Source organism: Neoarius graeffei, chromosome 28 (genome assembly GCF_027579695.1).
Source record: "Neoarius graeffei isolate fNeoGra1 chromosome 28, fNeoGra1.pri, whole genome shotgun sequence".
NCBI classification, from domain to species: Eukaryota; Metazoa; Chordata; class Actinopteri; order Siluriformes; family Ariidae; genus Neoarius; species Neoarius graeffei.
Genome location: NC_083596.1, coordinates 44,541,422 through 44,563,699, shown reverse-complemented (window position 1 = coordinate 44,563,699; position 22,278 = coordinate 44,541,422). Strand labels below are relative to the sequence as shown.

The following is a 22,278-nucleotide window of genomic DNA, read 5'->3' as shown; positions in this document are numbered from 1 at the left end:
GTCCAGGGTGTACCCCGCCTTTCGCCCGTAGCCAGCTGGGATAGGCTTCAGCTCGCCTGCGACCCTGTAGAAGGATAAAGCGGCTAGAGATAATGAGATGAGCGACAATTTTCGCTTGGAATCGCACTGAATTGATAGTCGCAGGCTGTCGCCCGGCTTTCCCTCGGCAGGCAGGGAAGTAGAGGAAGCCTCACGGAAACCGACTTGAGAAGGGTTCGCGACGGCTTTGCGATACCAGTGACGCATTTGCGGCTATTTTGTCGCGCAAATTTTTTTAGACATGTTCAAAATTTCAGCGACAAAGGAGCGACACTTCGCAACTCATGCGAGGAAATTGAGAAGCCCTGCGAATGTTTCAAGACACTTTTGAAACTCTCACGAATGACGTTCGCAAGCTGTCGCAGCCCAGTGAGATACTGCCCTTAGAAGGAAGTAGCAGAGAATTGTTTGTTGTGGAGTCTACATAGCTAGTGTGATATCTAGCAAGTAATTCAAACTTGCAGCAGGTTTGGAAAGTATTCACACCCTTTCAGTTTTTGGGCTACTATGTCTGGCGAAACCCAGTGAAGTGAAGCATGGTGGTGGCAGCATCATCATAAAGGCAAAGCGTTTGTAGTGCATTAGCCAAACGTGTGTGTACGCAGGTACGCCAGAGCTGAATGTATCCGAACGTAAGGAGTTGGAGAGTAAACTGAAGGAGCGAGAGGAGTTCCTGCTACCCATCTACCATCAAGTGGCAGTGCAGTTCGCTGACCTGCATGACACGCCGGGACGCATGCAGGAGAAAGGAGTCATTACTGTGAGCCTTTGATTGATTTTCTTTCCACTGCACTGGTGTGATGACTCGTATGAGGTTGCTGTGTTTTATTACAGCTCTGAGAGTAACGCAAGATCCTAATTAGCTTCTGTTATTTATAGCTTCTTTGGTGGATGTACCATCGAACAAAAATAAAACATTTGTTCTTTTGAATAGGACAGGACTGTATACAGCGGAGGTGATGAATTGGCTTATTAGCTGGTTAACTCAAACGTTTGCCGACAGGACGTGTTGGAGTGGCGCACCTCAAGGCAGTTCTTTTACTGGCGTCTGCGGAGGCTCCTGTTGGAGGACACGGTGAAGAAGAAGATCCAGCGAGCGAACAGCGAGCTGACCGACGGCCAGGTGCAGGCCATGCTGCGGCGCTGGTTCGTCGAGGCCGAGGGAGCCGTGAAGGTGCGGCAAAAAAAATTTGCCTAAAAATACATCTTTTTAAAATGTTATGCTAAATATAGTCTAGCTGCATATTAAACATGATGAGAGAGGATAACTGTGTGTAAATGAGATTAATACTAAGACTACGTTCAGACTGCACCCTGAAACGACCCATATCCGATTTTTTTTGCCCATATGCGACCTGTATCCGATTTGTTATTGACAATCTGAACGACACAGATCCGATTTTTTCACATGCGACCCAGGCCGCTTGGATATGTGGTCCTAATTCCGATGCATATCCGATATTTTCACACGCGACTGCAGTCTGACCGGACAGGTCGCATTCATGCAACCTACACGTCATCAACAAGAGACAAACGTCACTATTCTGCGTTGGCTAATCCCGCCTCTTTGGTGGAAAACAACAACATTTGTACAGTTTTCAGAATTTAAATAGACTTTTATAGAATTGATCAAGCTAATGGTGGATTTGGTAGGGACCTGGATGTTAAATCATCCTGTATTACAAGATTATAAGATTTGTTCTGGAAATTTCCAGTAATTTGACACCTTCGGTCTCATTAGTCTGCTGCCCACATTAATCAGATTATTGTGCGAGTTCCGCCGCCGCCACAAAAACCACATCGCCAGGTCTCGCCTCATCTCCATGCTTTACTTGCAAACTTGAAGGAAGAGTGCGCTTTTTTTTTTTTGTTTACGTATTACGTAGATGTGCTTATTACGTGTCAATTTGCGCATGCGGGACACTTTTGGGTCGTTTTCCGTTCATATTGGAGATCACATACAAGTCTCATATAATTGGTAATGTGAACGGCCTAACAAAAAAAAATCGGATATGGGTCGTTTCAGGTTGCAGTCTGAACGTAGTGTAATAGTACATTCATAACTTTTTGGCCTTTAAATGGAAAAAAAAAAATGTAATAATCTACACAAAGTGAGTATATTAAAGGCGTTATGTTTGAGTCCGTCTGCGTGCGAGGGACACACTCAGCTCCTGGCACGATGCCAAACGCCGCCGGCATCTCACAAGTATCCGTGGATGGAGACGGTGGCTGAAGCGGCTAATGCATTAGCCCCAATCGGAGCGCGCTATCTTAAGCCACAATTAATCTCCTTCCTGGCAAACGCAGATAGGAGAGCAACATGCTGTTTCTTAATTAAAAGCAAACGGATTAAATGTGATTAATAAAGGCCGTTAAACGTTCCCTTCGACTACGAGCACAGGTCCCCCCCCCCTCCGATTTCATTAGCAAATCTTTCAGCGTCCAGTTTTATTCCAAATCAGCCTGGATTTATCTGTAGGGCCCTAATCAAGAGAGCAATTTTTTTTTTTTTCCCCTCTCCCAAATTCAGACTATGAGGATCATCACATTGTTCAAAAGAATTCTTGGTGCATTTCATAGTTACTTGTGTGTGTGTGTCAGGCGTATTTATGGGACAGTAACGAGGACGTGGTGGAGTGGCTAGAGAAGCAGCTGACGGAGGAGGAAGGAGCGCGGTCTGTCATCGACGAGAACATTAAGTACATCCGCAGGGACCACATTCTCAAACAGATCCGCAGGTATCGTCTCAGCATTCCTAAGTCTTATGGTGATGATACATGGGGCAACTTTTTGGGCAGTGTTGCTGGCAACGGGCAACTAGGTGAGACACAGGGCAACTTTTCAGGGCAACTAACAATGGGCAACAACAGTTAGCAACGCCAGTTTACAGTTAGCTAAAAAAAAAAAAAAATCGATGTCTTAATTTTTGCTGTGACCATTTAATCAAGCTGTCTGTTGTTTTTTAGAGCTTTGGTGAGGTAAATTCCTCCATATAGAATATTAAAATAACTTACTGGCGTAAAAACAGATGAGGAGTCTCTCCATCTCTTCACTCCACTGACACTGAGCGGCTGCCATATTTGTTTGAAATTTCTGATCCGAACCTCACTGGAGGTCACATGACTCAATACTCGCGTTCTGATTGGCTTATCTCAAAGTTGCCAGAGATTATCAAAACCATTCAGAAAGAAACAATGTTGCCCAATCTCAATAGAAAAGAGTCAAAACGCAATTGCCCAGCAACATTGCCCAAAAAGTTGCCCCGTGTATCATCACCATTACACTCCCGCCCCCAAATTGTTTTTGCCTGATGTGTGCACCCTTCTGTCCATCCTTTTCCATCTTTAATCATCCAACCACTGTCTTGGATGCAAACGGCGTGCCTTTTGGCGGACGCCACGTTTTTCATGGCTGTCTGGGGGACTTGTGTGAATCGTACAGATCCGATGAAGTTTGTTTTTTTGTTTTTTTTGGGGGGGGGGGGGGGGGGGTGTTGGAGCGTCTGATTATAATTTCATCAAAGTAAATTCTGTATTAAAATTACTAAATAAGCAAATGCCATTAGTCCATGAAACATAGGAAGTATGAGAAGAAAACAATAAATCAGAAAGCTGCGCACGTAAAGCCAGTTACGTAACTTGCGTTGGACTGATGGAAATCCTTGCGCGTGCAGTGAAGTGCAGCCAGCAGCAGATAATGGCGCACAGCCAATTGGCTTTACGTGCGCAGCTTTCTGATTTACTGTTTTCTTCTCATACTTCCTATGTTTCATGGACTGTAACGGCATTTGCTTATTTAGTAATTTTAATACAGAATTTACTTTGATGAAATTATAATCAGACACGCCAATGCCACCCCCACCCAAAAAAAAAAAACTCATCGGATCTGCACGATTCACAGAAGTCCCCCAGACAGCCATGAAAAAGGCGCGCCGTTTGCATCCATGCACCTAGCATTATCTTTTCCTTTCTTATTAATAGTTCACAGTAAACAAAACACATCTATGAAATATGCTAACGTCTTCTCTTTCTCCCTCCCCCTCAGTCTGGTTCAGGCGAACCCCGAGGTGGCCATGGATTCAATTGTGCATATGACTCAGCACATCTCTCCCACTCAGCGTGCCGAGGTGGTGCGCATCCTCTCCACTATGGATGCCCCGAACTCCTCCTGAACCCCACACACACACGGTGGCGATGATTCCAGACTGTAAATGTATTGACTCTCACTTGTCTCAGTGGTAAAGATTCACAATGAGGACCACTACCAAAAAAAGTTACTGATTGTCACCGATGACACATTGTTCTTTCATGTTGTAAAAGGTCCTTATTTTTTTCGTCTTTTTTAATAATGTTCCCTTAGGCTTGGTGTCAGGATTTTTAATGCTCTGAACACAGGCGCTGAGGAAGCCAGAAGTCCGTTTCCACCAGGTAGAAAAGAAACTGCATCATGTATCAGTCGTTATTTTAGGTGACGGCAGTATGTTAAAATCCTGACTCAAGATCTTGATGTCTCAGTCACTAATCACAAGAGTTTACGGCTTGTCAGACAAGCCTGACTCGTTGGCTCAAGATTTTGACAATCTTTGAGATAAGCGGTCAGAATTTGCAATGCCGTTTTTTGTTATAAAATAATGCTAAACTTAAACACTACTCTTTAAAGCCAGTACAATCATAACCTTGCTCACCTCCGAGTGCACCTTAACCCCTTCCCTCGACACAGTTACATGTTTTATGTGGTTGTCCAATAAGTAATGTTACACGCACAATATAGTGGTAATTTTTTTTTTTACGTGTCATGCGATTCTAATTTATTAACTGATTGTAGTTCGGGGGAGGGGGGGAATAGTTATTCATGCTAACAAATACTGAAGTGTGCTTGAAATTGGACCAAACGCGAGCCTCTTGGTTTTTTGCTAGAGAGAGCAAAGATGAAAAATAATACATTACGCAGAGAAAATGCAGGTGGAAGCATCGGGTCATTAATGCTGCTTGAAAGTGTTTTAGATTCTGGTTCATGGCGACAGCGCTGACTCTGTGAAAGGTCATGTTTTTGCACTGACCTGGATTAAAAAGTGCATCTGTTGTAACGCGCGCATGTCTGAACCGCTACGCTAAACGTGCTACTGATGAAATGATAGTGGTGTGATGACTGGCCCGAAGAGGAGGAGTGCACATTTTACCACTGAATTTAATTCAATAAAATGAACTTCATCCACTTAGAAATGTCTCTTTTTTTATGTATATATAAATGAAGAATAAAAGAATTATGTAACGAGAGGGAGAAATAAGACTGCAAGGAAAGAGAAAGTGAGTAAATAAAAGAAAATCAAAAATACCAGAGGGGGAGCAGAACATGAACCTGAAATGTGTGACTTTAGCGATAAGAAAGTTGGAATGATTGATTGGCAAAATCGCTGTGGTACAAGAGGAATAAAACACTTCAGGATGTGCTGGAAAATAATCAACCTCAGGGAGGTAACAGTGAATACTTTAACCAAACACTTATGAGATCCAGAACAGTACATTTGAAGTTTACCTGATGGTGTGTAGTTTTTTTTTTTTTTGGTCACTTTATATTACAGACGCAGCAGATCAGAAATAAAAATCTAATTTGTATAGTCCTTTCCAAAGAACAACAAAGGACCTGACTTTAAAAACAAGAACACACCAAATTCTTTAATTTTTTTCTATGTCAAGTAAGAATGAGTGTGTACACATGCCTCGGTGAGTTACACCTCCATCACCATCATCACTGAGATCCAAACAGAGATCGGTACAGCTCGGACCTGAACACGGAGAGAAAACAAGTTTACAAATCTTTGCTGCAGTTATCAGAAGAAGCCCTTTGTCACTAGTCACATGTACCAGCGAAATTAGCCATCAACCTGTCCGTACATATACAATTGACTTAGGGTAGATAGGAACACAGGGATAAAGATAAAAAGGAAGCACAACATGAGGAGAGATAAGGAAAAAAAATAAAATCCCCCCCCCCCCCCTGCTCCTGTCAGGAGTACAGTGTGGGAACATTAAAAAAAACCTTTGCATAAGCACAACTACAACACAGGTACACTTTAAACACAGGACTTGAGGGGGGGAAATCAGGGGTAAGGGGGGAGAGGTAATCCAGCGCAAGCGAGCAGCTGTCCACTCCTGCAGCCATGAAGGCGCTGGTCACACACCCACTTGTCACACTGGGGGTAAAAATGGCGACCGCGGAGAGTTAGAGAGGAATTCGAAAAATGAGTGCGTCTCCCGGCATTGACCTTCAGGGGGAAATGTTTTCTCAGCAACGGCCTAAAACAAGGCCGGTTCTGTCTCAGGCCGCCGAATGTCGATAAGATATGAATTGTTTGGTCTTTGCACGTCCTCACCGCTTGTCCATATCTGTCCATTCTATTCAAATTGATCTCCGAAAAACGTATTCCTTGCAAAGCTGAAAGCTGCTCTGAAATAACAACCATTTTGTGGTTAAAGTTCTGAATGTCCACAGTCCGAGTGCCAACAGCTTTGCCCACCACTCCAATCATATCGGGCAGCTTTGTGGGGCTTTGAACAGCTGTCACCGTTGTCTGATTTCCTCGATATACCAGGGCAATGCCTAATCCAATCAGCAAAAGTCCTGTAATCATGGTTCCGAATAGGTAGATATCTTCAATGTCCTCCAGAGAAAGAATCACCAGGCACACGACCCGCCACCGCTCCCACGCATTATACAAAAAGAATCCATTTAAAAACGACATTACATTCATCAGACACCAAAAATGTCTCACCTTTAAAAGTAGACAGCCTTTCGATTCCATAAAACAAGTGAAATTTAGGCACTGTGAGATGTTTATTTCTGTAATTTTTTTAAAGCCTTTCTGTGGCTGGGAAGTTATTTAATTTGAGGGGATTCCCGAGCAAATAATGTATATGAAAATCGCTCACTTCACGCAATCAAGCAGGCAGAGGAAGTCCGTGTGCGCATGCGCAGGTTTACCTTAGTCGTCATCGTTGTCTTCTTGTGAGTTTTTATAGCAGCTGGCACCCACTATTGCATTACTGCCATCTACAGGTTTACCTTTGACATTGCACTGACAGTTCCAACATTCTGTCGCGAAACGAACAGCTGATCACACCGAGGTGCTCGCTGAGCGCAGATGTTTGTTTATTAGTTTGGTCCTGTGTTTCCTTTCCTTCGGAACATAACATTTTTTTCGCGGTCGAGTTTCCATCAAATCCTGTGTTACGGACCTCTGGCGACTCGCCCGTTCACAACAACAAACATAGCATTTTTTTGTCAACATTTTTTTTTTTTAATAAGATTATCAAAAATCTTATACATTTTTGCCAGCATTTCTCAGGAGAATAGCATTAATTTTACATCATGGATAGCGATAACGACAGTGTTCACAGCAAAAGCGAGTTTTACTACCCTGAGGAAGACAAAATAAAAGAACATTTCAGGAGAAAGCTAAAAACCTCTAACTTGCTAACACCGAGCAAAAACATGGCTGAATCCTAAATGATGCAATTTTGTATAAATAGGGGACTACATAGGCGGCAAAATGTAGTTTTTCCTGCCATGGAAGAGCACTTGTATACCGAGGAGGAAGCAATCTGCATTACAGCCGTGAATGAGGATTCAAAATGGCGGCTCAGTTCAGTTTTCCCTTTCGGGCGCTCCCAGTTTCTGTTAGAATTTGGTAAAGAAAAAAAAATATATTATTTCTCAGGAGAATAGCATTAAATTTTACAGCATGGACAGCGATAACGACAATGTTCACAGCGAAAGCGAGTTTTATTACCCTGAGGAAGACAAAATAAAAAAATATTTACCAGCTTAAGGTCGGTCCATAAATAACATTTCTTCTCACTTTCCGTTACACTCTTCTGTTTCAAATTTGTATCCCACAATACCTTGCATGAAGAGGGAAAGCCCACCACATGATGCATGATGTAGCATCTTGTATTGGGACATTCCACCGAATGGGTGCCATTTGCTTGTTGTACCACTCCCAAATTAAACTTAATTTGTTATATCTTTTCAGAACTGATTATAACAACACACATATTTAACTATTCAAAATGTGTATTGGTCAACCTCAGGCTACGTTACAAGGTTTGGAAGTCAAAGATGGCTGCATTTTTTTCAGTCCTGTTACCAAAACTCTGAAAGTAACAGGACTGAGTTTTTAGCCGAGGATTAGCTAATACATGGAATTAAGCCACATGGCATCATCGCTAATGGCATGACCACACTTGGCACATTCTAGCGATTTCCCAAAAATCTGTATTTTTAAAATAAACAATCTAAGAAATAATTTAAGTAACAGGACAGTATGTTGACATTGACCTTATCAGTCAAAGTTAAAAAAATCATCAAATATACAGAAAAGTAAATGAGAGAACTAACTTTTGGTCTTCCCATGGCCTTCAGAAGACACAACTGATGTAACGTCCTGTTGGGCATGTGATTTATGGAATGTTCCAAATTTGTGTTTGGGTAACAGGACTGAGTGAAAACCCAGGGACACGACTAAAATGTGTATTTTAACTAAGGTATTGTGGATTTCTTATGAAAAAAAAATGTATTTAAACCATGGATAGGATATGGAGTCACAACAGTGCAAAAGAAATACTGTTTCTGAAGGATTTTAATCATAATATTTCATAGTTAAGTATAAAGTTAAGGCCAATTTATGCTGACAACCCAGTCTTCGCAAATAGCATCTGCGTAGCCCCCCCCACCTTCGCAGACGCTCTGCGCGCACCTCCCAAAAATTGTGACCACCGCAGAAGCCTCGCAGACAGTGTCGCAGACAAGAAGGCTCTGATTGGTCCACTCTACATCCGCTGTACACGCACTTCCACTTCCCTACTTTCCCGGTTTGGTTTGTTTTCACGACCGCCATTTTTAAAAACACGAGCGAAGATGGAGCAGCATGAAGAGCGGTTGATCGAGGAAGTACATACATCTATATGACTCCGGTTCTAGTCATTATAAGTAACCGGAGGATAAACACTCCACTAACCACACCCACCAACTACTCCTAGCGAGTTCGCGCCCTCTTGCGTTGTGGCGGTGAATAACATCGCGCACGCCTATTACTCCCCGCTCAACGATAAATTACAACTGTCTGCGAAAAGCCATCTGCGAAAGCCTTGTCGCAAGAGCATACAGAGGCCCTTAGAGTGCGGGGACAGGTAACACATGCTATTTTTCAGCGTTTTAGGTAGTTTTTATTAATCCTTACAATTATATATCAAAGTTGAAATCAGATCAATGTGCAGGACATTCTGCGTAATAGGAAATGTATTTTAAAGTACATTATGTGCATTTATACATATAATTTTCTAGGGACAGAAATGGCACCGATTTGGTGGAATGGCTCAATTGCTCTTTTTTTTTTAAAAATCTAATAAAATTGATTCGAATTCAGTAGCTTTTGGTCCACAAAACAAAAATAACTGGGTGTCGGGGAAAATTCTTTTTATGACCTACACTCAATCTGAAAGGCAGTCTAACAAACAAATATCCAATTACTACAACAATAATAATAATAATAATAATCTCACCAATAAATGAATCTTTATCCTTTAAGATTTCATAAAAATAAGGGGGGGGGGACCGAACATGAAGGAGTTAAAATCCGTGATTGATAAAAAAGACGAGTGAAAATGAGGGAGGAGAAAGGTAAAAGGAGAAATGAAAGAAAATACAGGATGCAAGAAAAAGAGACCTGCACTGCATGCGAGTTTTAAGTCATAAGTATTTCTCCTAAAACAGCATTCCCATTGTGTTTTATTCATTACTTCAGATGAGCCACATTTGCTCCAAATGAAGGAATCCTTTCCCAAAGTTCAGGCAGTTAACAGTTGAATACATTTTAAACCAAACCGAATTTGATCTGATTTGACTCTTCATTCCATCAGGACGTGGTATTAAACTCTAAGCTGTATTTAATGAGTGAATTTAAAAAAAAAAAACAGCTCAAAAAGCTAATCTAAATCTTCATCTTGATTATACGGACTTTCGGACTGCAAACTAGCCACCATGCATGTTAAATTGTCAGGAGCGATGATGCTCCTGAGTGGTGCAACAGAAACGCGCTTGCCCTATTGCCTGGGAAATCACGAGTTCAAGTTCCGACGACGCCATAGCCAACCCTCTCCACTGTTAATTACAGAGCCACCAGGCAATCATGGGCATCTGGGAGCTCATGTATGAGGAAGAGGGCAGACAGCGCTTTCCTTTGAAAAAAAGAACACGCCTCGGGGGAAGCACGTGTTAGCAATGTGTTCATCCTCCTAGTAGTTGTCGTGATAGTGGCACCAATGTATTATTCTTTTCTTATACACACACACACACACACACACACACGTGTACCTGTTTACCAATAAAATTCTTGATCGGGTACAATTTCTTTTTCAAGAATCCCCCATTATTCGTCTCGTTTGTACTTTCTTGAGGTGGTTAAAAAGTATTAAAGAGCTCAGACTTATCAGATATACACATAAAATGAAGTCTGGTGTCAACAGACCCACATTCGCATCATTTCACCAGTGTTCTGATGAGTCGCGAGTGCATTTAAACTGCAGCCAATAGGTGGCACTGTAGCACTGATCAGCAAACATCATCATATAGAAGCAGAACACTCGTTCATCCATCTACCCAGACTATATGTTCATGTAAACCTTTTAAAATCCACAGGCACAGTTATAGTCCTATTATTCCTGACGTTCCCACACATACACTTCTCCCTCCCCCACAGGTGGGAGTTAATGTCCCGAGGGTCCCGGGCCGGGCCGTTTAATCCTCAATCCCTGTTTGAAATGCAATGGTAGTAGTGAGGATTACGGCTCCCTCCGATTATCTTATAATGCATACATTCTTATTCTGACAGGGCCACAGCAAACATGCGGGTGTGCGCGCGCACGCACACAGGGAGGGAGGGATCGGGGGAAAAAAAAAAAAGAAAAAGGCAATGGACGATTCCATATCAAAATGCATCACCAGCCACCATTAGAACTAAATGCAGAGTGCTAATCTCAACCCACTATGGAATACCTACAGTGTGTGTGTGTGCGTGTGTCTATACTGCCACATTAATATTCATGGGGCCAGTGGTCCGTGTCAGTGGGGATTGTGTGTACGGGGGCATGAGATACACAGCTCCTGCTCAGAGCTGATGGTGGAGAGGAAGAAAAGTCGTGTATGTGTGTGGAAAAGGTCACCTGGAATCCCACTCCTGCAAAGGTCAGTGGTCAGCCGGCTGATTCGGCTGCCATACATCATTATTATTACTGTAGTTCATTGATAGCTATGTAAATGAGAGAAAGTGAGCAAGCAAACGAGTGGGTGAGAACAGAAAAGGTCACATGGTGTTTGTTTTTCACATGACAATTGCTAAAAAACACCACACGCACACACAATGGACTATTTATTTCATTAATATTAATGATGTATTTAAAAAAAAAAAAACGCAAATTCCTGTAATGCTCTGATCAGATCTCACGAGAATTCAATCTGTGTGATGAACACAGTGTGATACTCTTGAATAAAGACAAACAAGCAGTAACAGTTCTGTTGCCTTTTAGACAAGTTTAGCCAATGCTGTTAATTAGCAGGACATGAAAATGCGAGCCAATAGTCAAAAGATACATTCCTTCATTCTGAATAAACAAAGTAGAAGAACTGTAGTCATGTTTGCTTGTTACAAACATACAGATCCCAAAACGCCAACTAGCTAAGCTCACGCTAGGCATTTAGTGACAACACCCGTAGCTGACTCATGCTAGAAACCTAATTTACTAGGCTAAAGAAGTAAAGTAGTAGCTAGCATAACATAACATACAGCGAGTTAACTAGCTAAGCAAAGCATTAATACAGAAGAAGAGAAACGAATGCATGCATGCATGATCCTTCTCTTCTAATTATTCTTCTCATCACGTTTGTGCTGTTGCAAAAAAGTCAGCAAATGTTTAAGGAACAAATGGTTGTGGATAATCGAGGATGATCAGTCATCATTAAAAATAACTATTTTCAATTCATTGCACTGCTACTTTCTACAACATCAGTAATTCCAAAAAGACTGTTTCCATTACCGAGTCTCCGTAGCAACACACTAATTTTAGGCTTCTTTCCCATATAACTCATTTAGTGTGCTTTTTGTGTTGGATGAGACGGAGCCTTTAAAATCGAATTTCACATCAGAACCTTATTCTGTTCTTCTTGATCATCCTGGAGATAAAGCTTGAAAATTCTCCGAGCGCTTTCTCGCTCACTCTCAGTTCACTGTGCCCGTGACCACCAGACTGGATCCATCAGTCACCTGGGCCTGATAGTAAATCCTCTCATGCCTGAATCCCTCCTCCTCCCCCAATCCCTGCCTTGACTCCACTCCTATCCCTTCATCTCCACCTCAAGAGATCAGCGTGACCCTCAACAAGGTTTTATCATGTCATGAAAATGAGAGTGCACTGAAAAGTGGTATCCAGTGCTCTGGACCAGTGGTATTTCCTCACCAATAGGGAATTTAATGCAGCCTCACTGCTCAGAAGCGTGCATCAGCTGCACATACGAGTGGCCACTTACATCAAAACAGAGGCATGTACAGCTGCAGCGGTTATGTAAATAATGTTAGTGTGCTAGGCAGCAACCTACTTTCCTTGATAACTAGCCAATGGAATAAAGCAATATATATGGAGTTCACTACATAACACCCAATTTCAGCACAGTTCATTTAACCTAGTTTGGACCCCGTGCCCAAGAGGTAACCCCATGCACAAGGTAACCCCGTGCACAAGAGGTAACCCCGGGCCCAAGAGGTAACCCAGTGTACAAGGTAACCCCGTGGCCAAGTGGTAACACAGTGTACAAGGTAACCCCGTGGCCAAGTGGTAACCCAGTGTACAAGGTAACCCCGTGCCCAAGAGGTAACCCAGTGTACAAGGTAACCCCGTGCCCAAGAGGTAACACAGTGTACAAGGTAACCCCGTGCCCAAGAGGTAACCCAGTGTACAAGGTAACCCCGTGCCCAAGAGGTAACCCAGTGTACAAGGTAACCCCGTGCCCAAGAGGTAACCCAGTGTACAAGGTAACCCCGTGACCAAGTGGTAACCCCGTGCCCAAGAGGTAACCCAGTGTACAAGGTAACCCCGTGCCCAAGTGGTAACACAGTGTACAAGGTAACCCCGTGGCCAAATGGTAACCCAGTGTACAAGGTAACCCCGTGCCAGAGGTAACACAGTGTACAAGGTAACCCCGTGCCAGAGGTAACACAGTGTACAAGGTAACCCCGTGCCAGAGGTAACCCAGTGAACAAGGTAACCCCATGGCCAAGTGGTAACCCAATGAACAAGGTAACCCCGTGCTAGAGGTAACCCAGTGTACAAGGTAACCCTGTGTACAAGGTAACCCCGTGCCAGAGGTAACCCAGTGTACAAGGTAAACCCCATGGCCAAGTGGTAACACAGTGTACAAGGTAACACCATGCCAGAGGTAACCCAGTGAACAAGGTAACCCCATGGCCAAGTGGTAACCCAGTGTACAAGGTAACCCCGTGCCAGAGGTAACCCAGTGTACAAGGTAACCCCATGCCAGAGGTAACCCAGTGTACAAGGTAACCCCGTGCCAGAGGTAACCCAGTGTACAAGGTAACCCCATGCCAGAGGTAACCCAGTGTACAAGGTAACCCCGTGCCAGAGGTAACCCAGTGTACAAGGTAACCCCATGCCAGAGGTAACCCAGTGTACAAGGTAACCCCATGGCCAAGTGGTAACACAGTGTACAAGGTAACCTCATACCAGAGGTAACCCCATGGCCAAGTGGTAACACAGTGTACAAGGTAACATCATGCCAGAGGTAACCTAGTGTCAGAGGTAACCCAATGGACAAGGTAACATCATACCAGAGGTAACCTAGTGTCAGAGATAACCCAATGGACAAGGTAACACCATGCACAAGGTGACACCGTGCCAGAGGTTACCCTATGTATGAGGTAACAATGCCAGAGCTTACCCTATCTACAAGGTAACATTTTGCCAGAGTTAACACCGTGACAGAGGTAACCCCATGTACAAGGTAACACCATTTCAGAGGTACCACTGTGTACAAGATTAAACCATCACAGAAGTAACACAATGTACAAAAAGTAACAGGTGTGTCAGAGAAAGCACTATGTAAAGAGATTACGATGTGCATGAGGTTACACGCTGAATGAGTTTCTGATTTGTCTGACTGTGTATGAGGTAACGCAGTGTACAAGGTGTACCACATCAAAAGTAACATCATCTACAAGGTCACAATGTCTAAGAGGCAATATGGTGTATGTGGCAACATGGGTCACATTGCTGGTCATTCAATATGGAACCACTCAAGATCAGGGGTCTTCAATCCTGCAGCCCCAGATGAACTGATTAAACAGTGAAAGCAGGTGGGACTCGTGCCTGGTTGGAATGAAAGCTTGATGCCACACTGACCCTTTGTGGCCAAGACTGAAGAGCTTGACAGCAGTGTGAGCAGGGAAAAGCTCATAAAAAAAAAGTGTACTCAAGTAGGAAGTTTCGTTTTTCAAATAAAAACTTGTTTATGCTCTTTTCCACCTCAGACTACTTTTGATTGTTTATTTCATTCTGATTTACTGTCAAAAAGTGATGGCAACAAAAGCACAGAAGTTTAGGGGGGAAAAAAGGACTTAAATTGCTTTCTTTGTGTCTCCACAAAAAAAAAAAAATTCTGAAAATTTCAAGACAGCGAGTGTGTGTGTGTGTGTATGTGTGTGTGTGTGTTTGTTTTAATGAATGTATATCTACAGAGGGAGGGCAAGACTGTTTGATTTGTTAGCGCTCTGTTTGAGGGGGGATTAGGGTTAGCTGACAGGCGGGTACTGAGGAGAGACAGAGACAGACAGAGCAGCACCATTAATTAAACACACACACACACACCCCTCAAGGAGGACCCTTAATACATCACCGCGATGCAAACTTAACTTGGCTTCAGGAACTGAAACCTGCTGCATCTTAATAATAAACTCAAACCAACAGTTCTGTCTGCAGGAACCATTAAACTCAAATTAACGTGAATTAAAACCATTATGGAGTAGATTTTCTATACATTTCTACAGGATGGATTGATGGAAGAAAAGCATAAAGAAAAGAATTCACTCACCGAGCTTCATCACTCATGGTACTGTGGTCAATAGGAGCCATAAAATTCATCAGCTTACTGTGAACATGGAATCTGAAACACACACACACACACACACACACACACACACACGAGCTATTAGATAAAGACAAACTAAACAGAAACTCAAAAAAATGAAAGAGAAATGAAAAAGAAAGAAAGGAGAATAAGGAAAGGATGAATTAAGAGAAAAGTAAAAAAGGAAGAAAGATGTAACAAGCAGAAAAAAAGTAGGAAAAAAGAAATAAAGGACACTTGGTGAAATGATTTCATTTACTACCACATTGGATTACATTCAGTGTGATGAAATGGCTGCTCTCACATGTAATACCTACAAACAAACAAAGCAGTAAATAAAGGCGTACCTGACTTTCCTGCCCTTACTGGCCTTGGTGTCCACTTTCTTCTTGATCTTGCTGCGAAGCTTCTGGATGGCCAGCCACTGCCTGTGGGGACACAAAACAAGTATAGAGAGCGTGCACGTGACGTCACGTGATATTTGTTTATCTGCCATCTTGGACAGCATGGCCACGCATAGAACTTAGACGAACCCGTTCTAATTATCAAGTGTGTGGGAGTAGATCTTTCGATAATGGTTATATCTTGTTCAGCATTTGGTTGTACCAATAGACAGGGCCAAAAGGAGGGCCTGTCGTTTTATAGATTCCCCGCAGACGAGGAGAGACGCGCAAAATGGGTGTCCGCTGTGCGAAGAGAAAACTGGTACCCCAGTTCTAACAGCCAAATTTGTAGTGAACACTTCATATCAGGTAGGTGTAATCTTCTAATTCAATACTCCTAGTACATCTGTTAAAGGATATGGGACATGAAACATAAATGCACGCTATATCAGTTTCTTTCCATTAAAAATATGAATTAATTGCATGAACAAATACAAAATCTATTAAATTCAGCAAAATCGTTATATTCGTGATGATTATATGGCATTTCTGCTCGACTTCCGATATGCATTTTCTACAACCGGAAGAGCCGCTGTCACGTGATCATACGTCACAAAAACTTTCGGGCACAGCACAAGCGGGTAGATGAATGGAGAAGTGGATGACAAGAAAATTGTTTTTATAGTCTTTAAAGTACATTGGACATCATGGTGTATTGTGCTGCTTATGGTTGCAATAATTCCAATGGGAAATGCCCTGGAGTAAGGTTTTTTGCATTCCCCAAGGATCCGAAGCTGAGGAAAGTGTGGGCTCACTACTGCCGTAGAAAAAACTTTGCACCTACTGTTTCCCACAAACTGTGTTCGGACCATTTCACTGAGGATTCTTTCAACATTAATACTCAGGTACTGAACGAAATTAATTGCCAAGCCAAATTTACCTTCACTCGGAGTTGTACCATTATTTTTTAGACAGGGCGGACGAACCAGGGCATTCGCCCGCCTGGCCGTGCCCGACGAGGAGCGCTCTCGGCCGGCTTGGGAGGCAGACGGCAGCCCCTCCTGGAAGTGTGGTTTTACCATGGGCCTCATGCGGAAAAATGCCGAGGTGCATTCGCTAAGCGACTGAAAGCCGAGGTAAGGATTAGTATTATAATTTTGGGTGTATCAATTATTGATTATCATAATTCTGACTCGTTTCGCCATTTTGAATGTTTTCATCTCGGACTCTGGAAGCATTGTATCTCAATCAATCTCGAAAAATATCAGCAAAAAAAAAAAAAAAAAAGCTTGCAACGGACTGTAGCTAGATCTATGATGAACTTTCAATGTATGATACAAAAATAATACTTCTTTCAACAGATCATTAGCCTTTGAGCAGAATTGTTTTTAACTTACCAGGAAGTGTTATCGAGCCGACCGCTTTCAGTTTCATGGGGATTGAATGAACTCTCACTCTCAGAATCATCTGACCCGTCAGAGTAAATACAAGATCCATGTTCATGTGAATTTCCAGCTATCGGTTCGAATTGATAGGGTCTAACTTCACATCTCTGTGAAACATCGGGAATGTCACTGTCGATGGTGTCCATTTCGGTAACCTGTTTACATTAGATTCCCAAGCGCTGGCTCCTTGGAAAGTTTTTGTTACGTCACGGGTCACGTGACCACCTAGCTCATTAACGAATCCTTGTTTTACGCTGATGTATAAAAAAGTTGAATAACGTGATGATTTTCACATTTTTGACGCCCTGCAGTGATTTAGATGGCATTTCTTATGTCCTTTATACATAATTATACCCAGAAAAAAAATCCATGTCCCATATCCTTTAAGTTGATTTTCGGATTGAACGATAACTGCATAGTCGGTGATTTGTGATTTTTTTTTTCAGACAAAAACATACATATTTACAACCCTGTCATTATCTGGAACTGAGTTTAGATTTCGAACATTCTTAAGATAAAACGTCCTGCATAATCTCTTTATGATAAACGTCTTAATGCCACTTACCCGTGAGGTTATCATCAAGTAGACATTCTTCTTCGGAACCTTCCAGAGGTATAGTTGGGATACCCATCCCGCAACAAAATATTCATAAGCTTCCAGGCTCTTGTAAGCTTTGAGGGCTTTGCCAGTGTAACACGATTCACGATTCACAAGAAAATTGTAAATGTCGTGGTAGGCCAGATCGGGCAAATCGCCGGCACCGCAGCTCCGAATTTCCCTGAACAAGGATTGCGGCAAGTTGTACGGATCTGCGATCCCCAACCTGGAACACTTTTCCACGTAACGCTGCCTCACGTCACCTTCAAGATGCTGAACAAACTTAGACAAGTTATCGCGTGATGTAGATGGGGTATTTTCCGAGTTTTCTTGGGGATTACTCCCTGGATCCATTACGCTCGCGCAAGGTAAACAATCCTGAAGCCGTCCAATATGCCGGAGTAAACACGGATGGGTCACGTGACTGCACATCCTCTATAGGCATTAAGTGACAAGTCAACAATCACACATCTACACACAAACACACTCACCTGCCCATGGCCACTTGGTCATTAGGATCAGCGGCACTTGTTTTACGCTCGATCAGCTCTCGAAGAAGCTGCAATCAAAACAATAACCAAAACATGCACTGTGTAAGAAATAAAAACACATGGGGGTGTGCTGTTATAGTAAAATAATCAAGCGTGATGCGGCCTGGAACAAAGCGGAGTTACCTTTCCCAGCCCAAAGATGATTATTTTCCAATATTTGTGTTTTACTACTCTTATTCCACAGCTATTTACCAATATTAAGCATTTTTTAATAATTAAAGAATGACATCACAGCATTTATCCATTTACAGTTACAATTAACGTTGTGGAACATGAAATGATTTATTTATGTGCTCCAACCACTACAGAAGTCCCTGTGCAAATCGTTACTATATGATGAAATTTGTTGCAGCCGTTTTATAGATATGTACCTGGTGATAAAAGTCGTCATCGTCGAAGATCTCCTCGTCCAGATCTTTGAGATGTGCGTTAGCTTTGAGCACTGGTTCGACTGTCTAAATGCAAAAAAGACAATGAGGCAATGTGTCTCACACACAAATGTGTAAAGAATAAATCACAGTTTGTATAATAATTCAGTGTTCAGTAAAATCCTGTATAGTTCTTGAGAAGCTCCTCAGGATCAGGACTGAGCTGTACAGAATGTCTGGTTTCTCAGCAGAACTCGTACCTCAGGCTCTGTGCTGCTGGACTGTGTGGCGACTGGGCTGAGCTCCGGTTTCCCCAGCACTCTGTAATCAGACCTGCGTGTCTGTGTGCGCTTCAACAATCGCTCCTTATCCATCAGCACCTGCTCCACCTGCGTCAGGATGTTCCGCTCAAATGCCCCGAAGCCCTGAGAGGGACAGAGGAAATGTAGTAATGTGTTAATGAGTGAAGAGAGAGAGAAAAAACAAAACAAAAAAAAAACACACACCAGAAAGGCTGGTCTGATGGATGGACAAGCAGGTGTAAATAGATAATGCATTGATTGATGGACAAGTGGGCAACCAAGAATGGATGGATAAAGGGATGGACAGATGGATGAATGGATGGGTAGGAGTGTGGCAGGGATGGATCGATGAATAAGTGGCTGGATCAATGGACAAAAGCATGGACAGATTTATTAATGAACAGATGGATGGATGGATAGATAGATAAGCAGGTGTAAGTTGATAAATACATTCATTGATGGACAGGTGGGCAACCAGAAATGGATGGATCAGCAAATGGTTGAATAGAAGGGTAGGAGTGTGGTAGGGATGGATGGATAATTGGATATTTAGTTGGAAGGGTAGATGGATGGATAGGAGTGTGGCAAGGATGGATCGATGGATGAGTGGATGGATGGAAGCATGGACAGATTTATTAAGGAACGGATGGATGGATGGATGGATGGATGGATGGATGGATGAGCAGATGTAAATGGATAAATGCACTGACTGATGGACAGGTGGGCAACCAAGGATGGATGGATGGATGAAGGGATGGACAGATGGATAGGAGTGTGGCAGGGCTGGATCGATGAATAAGTGGCTGAATGGATGGACAAACACATGGACAGATTTATTAACAAACAGATGGATGAGCAGGTGTAAATGGATAAATGCATTGATTGACGGACAGGTGGGCAACCAGGAATGGATGGATTGGCAGATGGTTGAATAGAAGGGGTAGGAGTGTGGCAGGGATGGATGGATAATTGGATGTTTAGTTGGAAGGGTAGATGGATGGATGGATGGATGGATGGATGGATGGATGGATGGATGGATGGATGGATGGATGGATGGATGGATGGATGGATGGATACACCTTCTAATCCAATGTTTTTTTCTTCATTCTTATTAATTAAATGACACTTCATGTCCTAAAGTAATGATGGATGTCGTTTCTCTTTACTCATCTGTTTGGTTCTTGACGTAATATGGATTAGTACAGTTGTGGAACAGGGCTATTTACTGTATTTCATATATTTATTATTTACCATTTACTGTTTGATCTCAAACGCATTAAGGCGGCAAGAAACTCATCCACTAATTACCTTTTGACGAGGCACACTTGTTAATTGAAAAGCATTCCAGGTGACGACCTCATGAAGCTGGTTAAGATCATGCCAATAGTGTGTAAAGCGTCAAGATAAACGCTGGCTAATTTGAAGAATCTAAAATACGAAAGTTTTTTAGCACTTTTTTGTTTGTTTGTTTACCACATAATTCCATAAATGTTCCAGAGGTTATTTCATAGTTTTGATGTCTTCAGTATTGTTCTACAGTGTAGAAAATACAGAAAAACTGATGAATGAGTAAAGCAGGGGTGTCCAAATTTTTGACTGCTACTGTACATCATGCCGAGTGCTCTGTTACCTTGGTGCTCTTGCCGGTGGTGAGCCGTGTCTTGTCGTACCATTTCTGCAGCGTGGCGTCGCGGTACGGCTGGAAGGCACTGAAGCGCTTTGCCATGAAGTCTGGATACTGCGCTGTCTCCAGCTTCCGCTTGGATGCTCCGCTTCGACTTACGGGCCGCTTTTCTTCCTCATCGCCGTCTTCCTCCTTTTCACCCTCATCACTATCGACCTCTTCATCATCATCATCTGACTTGCTGCTGGAGAAACGTTTACAGACGGAGATCGATAATTAGATCGATAATTAGCAGTAAAGTAAGTAAAAGCAGTGGCGTGGGATGTGATACCTGGTGGCTTGTCCCCACGTCTTCCCCTGTGAGATGGATCTGGTTTCTGGGTTCTGATACAGCAGCAGGTCCTGCAGCTCTAATAAAGATCTCTGGAGAGCCTTCAGAGCTTTGTGGCCTGTTAAACACAGATAGAAGGTATATAATAAATACTCAGGGTCAAATTTTCACATCACAGAAACTCGTTGATTATTTTCCTACAACAGCATGCCCCTGGGTATTTTTGTTCCAGACTTATCACATTGAAACTTGTCCATACAAATAATAATAAGACAGATTTTTCCGATTTGTTTTGCATCCCCTAGACAGGATTTTTTTCATGTAAATTTTGCATAAACACAAGAGGATTCAAAAACCGCATGCAATTCCACTCTCTCCTGTCAGACCAAATCAGAAAACAAAAGCAAGTCGGGGGGGGGGAACCAAAAAAAAAAAAAACTTGCAGCCTCCCTCTGCGGCTGCCAATCTGACAAATTCATCCCCCACCAGTCATACAGGAGAAAACCTGCAGCGGGGCTTTCGCTCGTCCCTGTGTCAACAGTTATTAATTCGCATCAGAAGAAAACAATCCTGTAATCCATTATCAGAGAGAGAGAGAGGAAAAAAAAAAAAAAAACAGGGTGCGAGGATTCCATCATCTTCAGCGCTAATCAAAAGTACACGAGCTCAGGAAAAGCCGCCGCCCCCTCTCCCTGCTCGCCATTCAGGAGGACGGCCCCCCCATCAATCATTTGTTGGCGAGAGGAGCAAGGCAATAAATATGCAAATGAGGAGCAGCCAGGCTCTGAAAGGAGGCACACAAATGGATTAATTGTCCACAGCGTGAAGAATCCGTAGAGTGCGGCCTCGGATCATAAAAGTATGGTGGTGGTGGGGGGACGGGTTGACGGTGTGGAAATCCGCCTGGACTGCCTGGTGTATAAAAGCAAGATTTAATCAATCATAGAAGGGCATTTAGCAGTGGAATGCAAATCCATCTCTAGCTATGGATTCAAAAACAAAGCAAAAATAAAATAAAATAATAAATAAAATGTATGACCCAAGAACAGGATTATTAACGGAGGGGGAAAAAAAAAAGTTCAAGGAGAAAAAAAGTTCCCGAACATGTGTAATGTAACCATAAATGGATAAAAAGTACACGACACTGCCCTATCATTGATTATTTTTGTATTAGGTTTTACTCCTTGCTCATCAAAACTAAAACGAAGCTCTTCTTGGTTGGGAACGAGTGGTGTACGTTTTATCCTTTTGTAGTTACATTTAATCTTGTGGAACGTCCAAGAAACCAGGTAGCTCCTGTTTTTCCTTGTAATGACCAGCCATTCCTTCTTCAGCCTCTGGGGTTTTTTTTCTCTTCAAGTTAATAAGACAAACTCTACCCTGAAGACTTACAAGTTACAGCTTGAGCGCCAACTGTTATGAAGACTTTATTCAAAAATGTCTCACCA

The 22,278-nt window shown here is 42.6% G+C and overlaps 2 protein-coding genes across 7 annotated transcripts in view; one reads left to right on the top strand and one right to left on the bottom strand.

Moving 5' to 3' along the window:
• Window positions 1-5,261, top strand: part of acaca (acetyl-CoA carboxylase alpha) — a 78,814-nt gene extending 73,553 nt beyond the window's left edge. For all 5 annotated transcript variants that reach the window (XM_060913055.1, XM_060913054.1, XM_060913053.1 and 2 more), the window contains 4 exons: window positions 645-799; window positions 1,043-1,213; window positions 2,641-2,777; window positions 4,084-5,261. In XM_060913055.1, the coding sequence (XP_060769038.1) occupies window positions 645-799; window positions 1,043-1,213; window positions 2,641-2,777; window positions 4,084-4,210 (590 nt within the window). In that variant the 3' untranslated portion in view covers window positions 4,211-5,261. The remainder of the gene's footprint in view (window positions 1-644; window positions 800-1,042; window positions 1,214-2,640; window positions 2,778-4,083) is intronic.
• Window positions 1-22,278, bottom strand: part of aatf (apoptosis antagonizing transcription factor) — a 30,542-nt gene that overhangs the window by 4,238 nt on the left and 4,026 nt on the right. Inside the window, exons 5-12 of one of the 2 annotated variants that reach the window (XM_060913057.1) lie at window positions 20,831-20,948; window positions 20,506-20,743; window positions 18,834-18,998; window positions 18,577-18,660; window positions 18,146-18,213; window positions 15,576-15,656; window positions 15,193-15,264; window positions 5,755-5,824 (exon numbers count right to left, since the gene is read on the bottom strand). In XM_060913057.1, the coding sequence (XP_060769040.1) occupies window positions 5,788-5,824; window positions 15,193-15,264; window positions 15,576-15,656; window positions 18,146-18,213; window positions 18,577-18,660; window positions 18,834-18,998; window positions 20,506-20,743; window positions 20,831-20,948 (863 nt within the window). In that variant the 3' untranslated portion in view covers window positions 5,755-5,787. The remainder of the gene's footprint in view (window positions 1-5,754; window positions 5,825-15,192; window positions 15,265-15,575; window positions 15,657-18,145; window positions 18,214-18,576; window positions 18,661-18,833; window positions 18,999-20,505; window positions 20,744-20,830; window positions 20,949-22,278) is intronic. The other variant, XM_060913058.1, reaches the window with a different exon arrangement.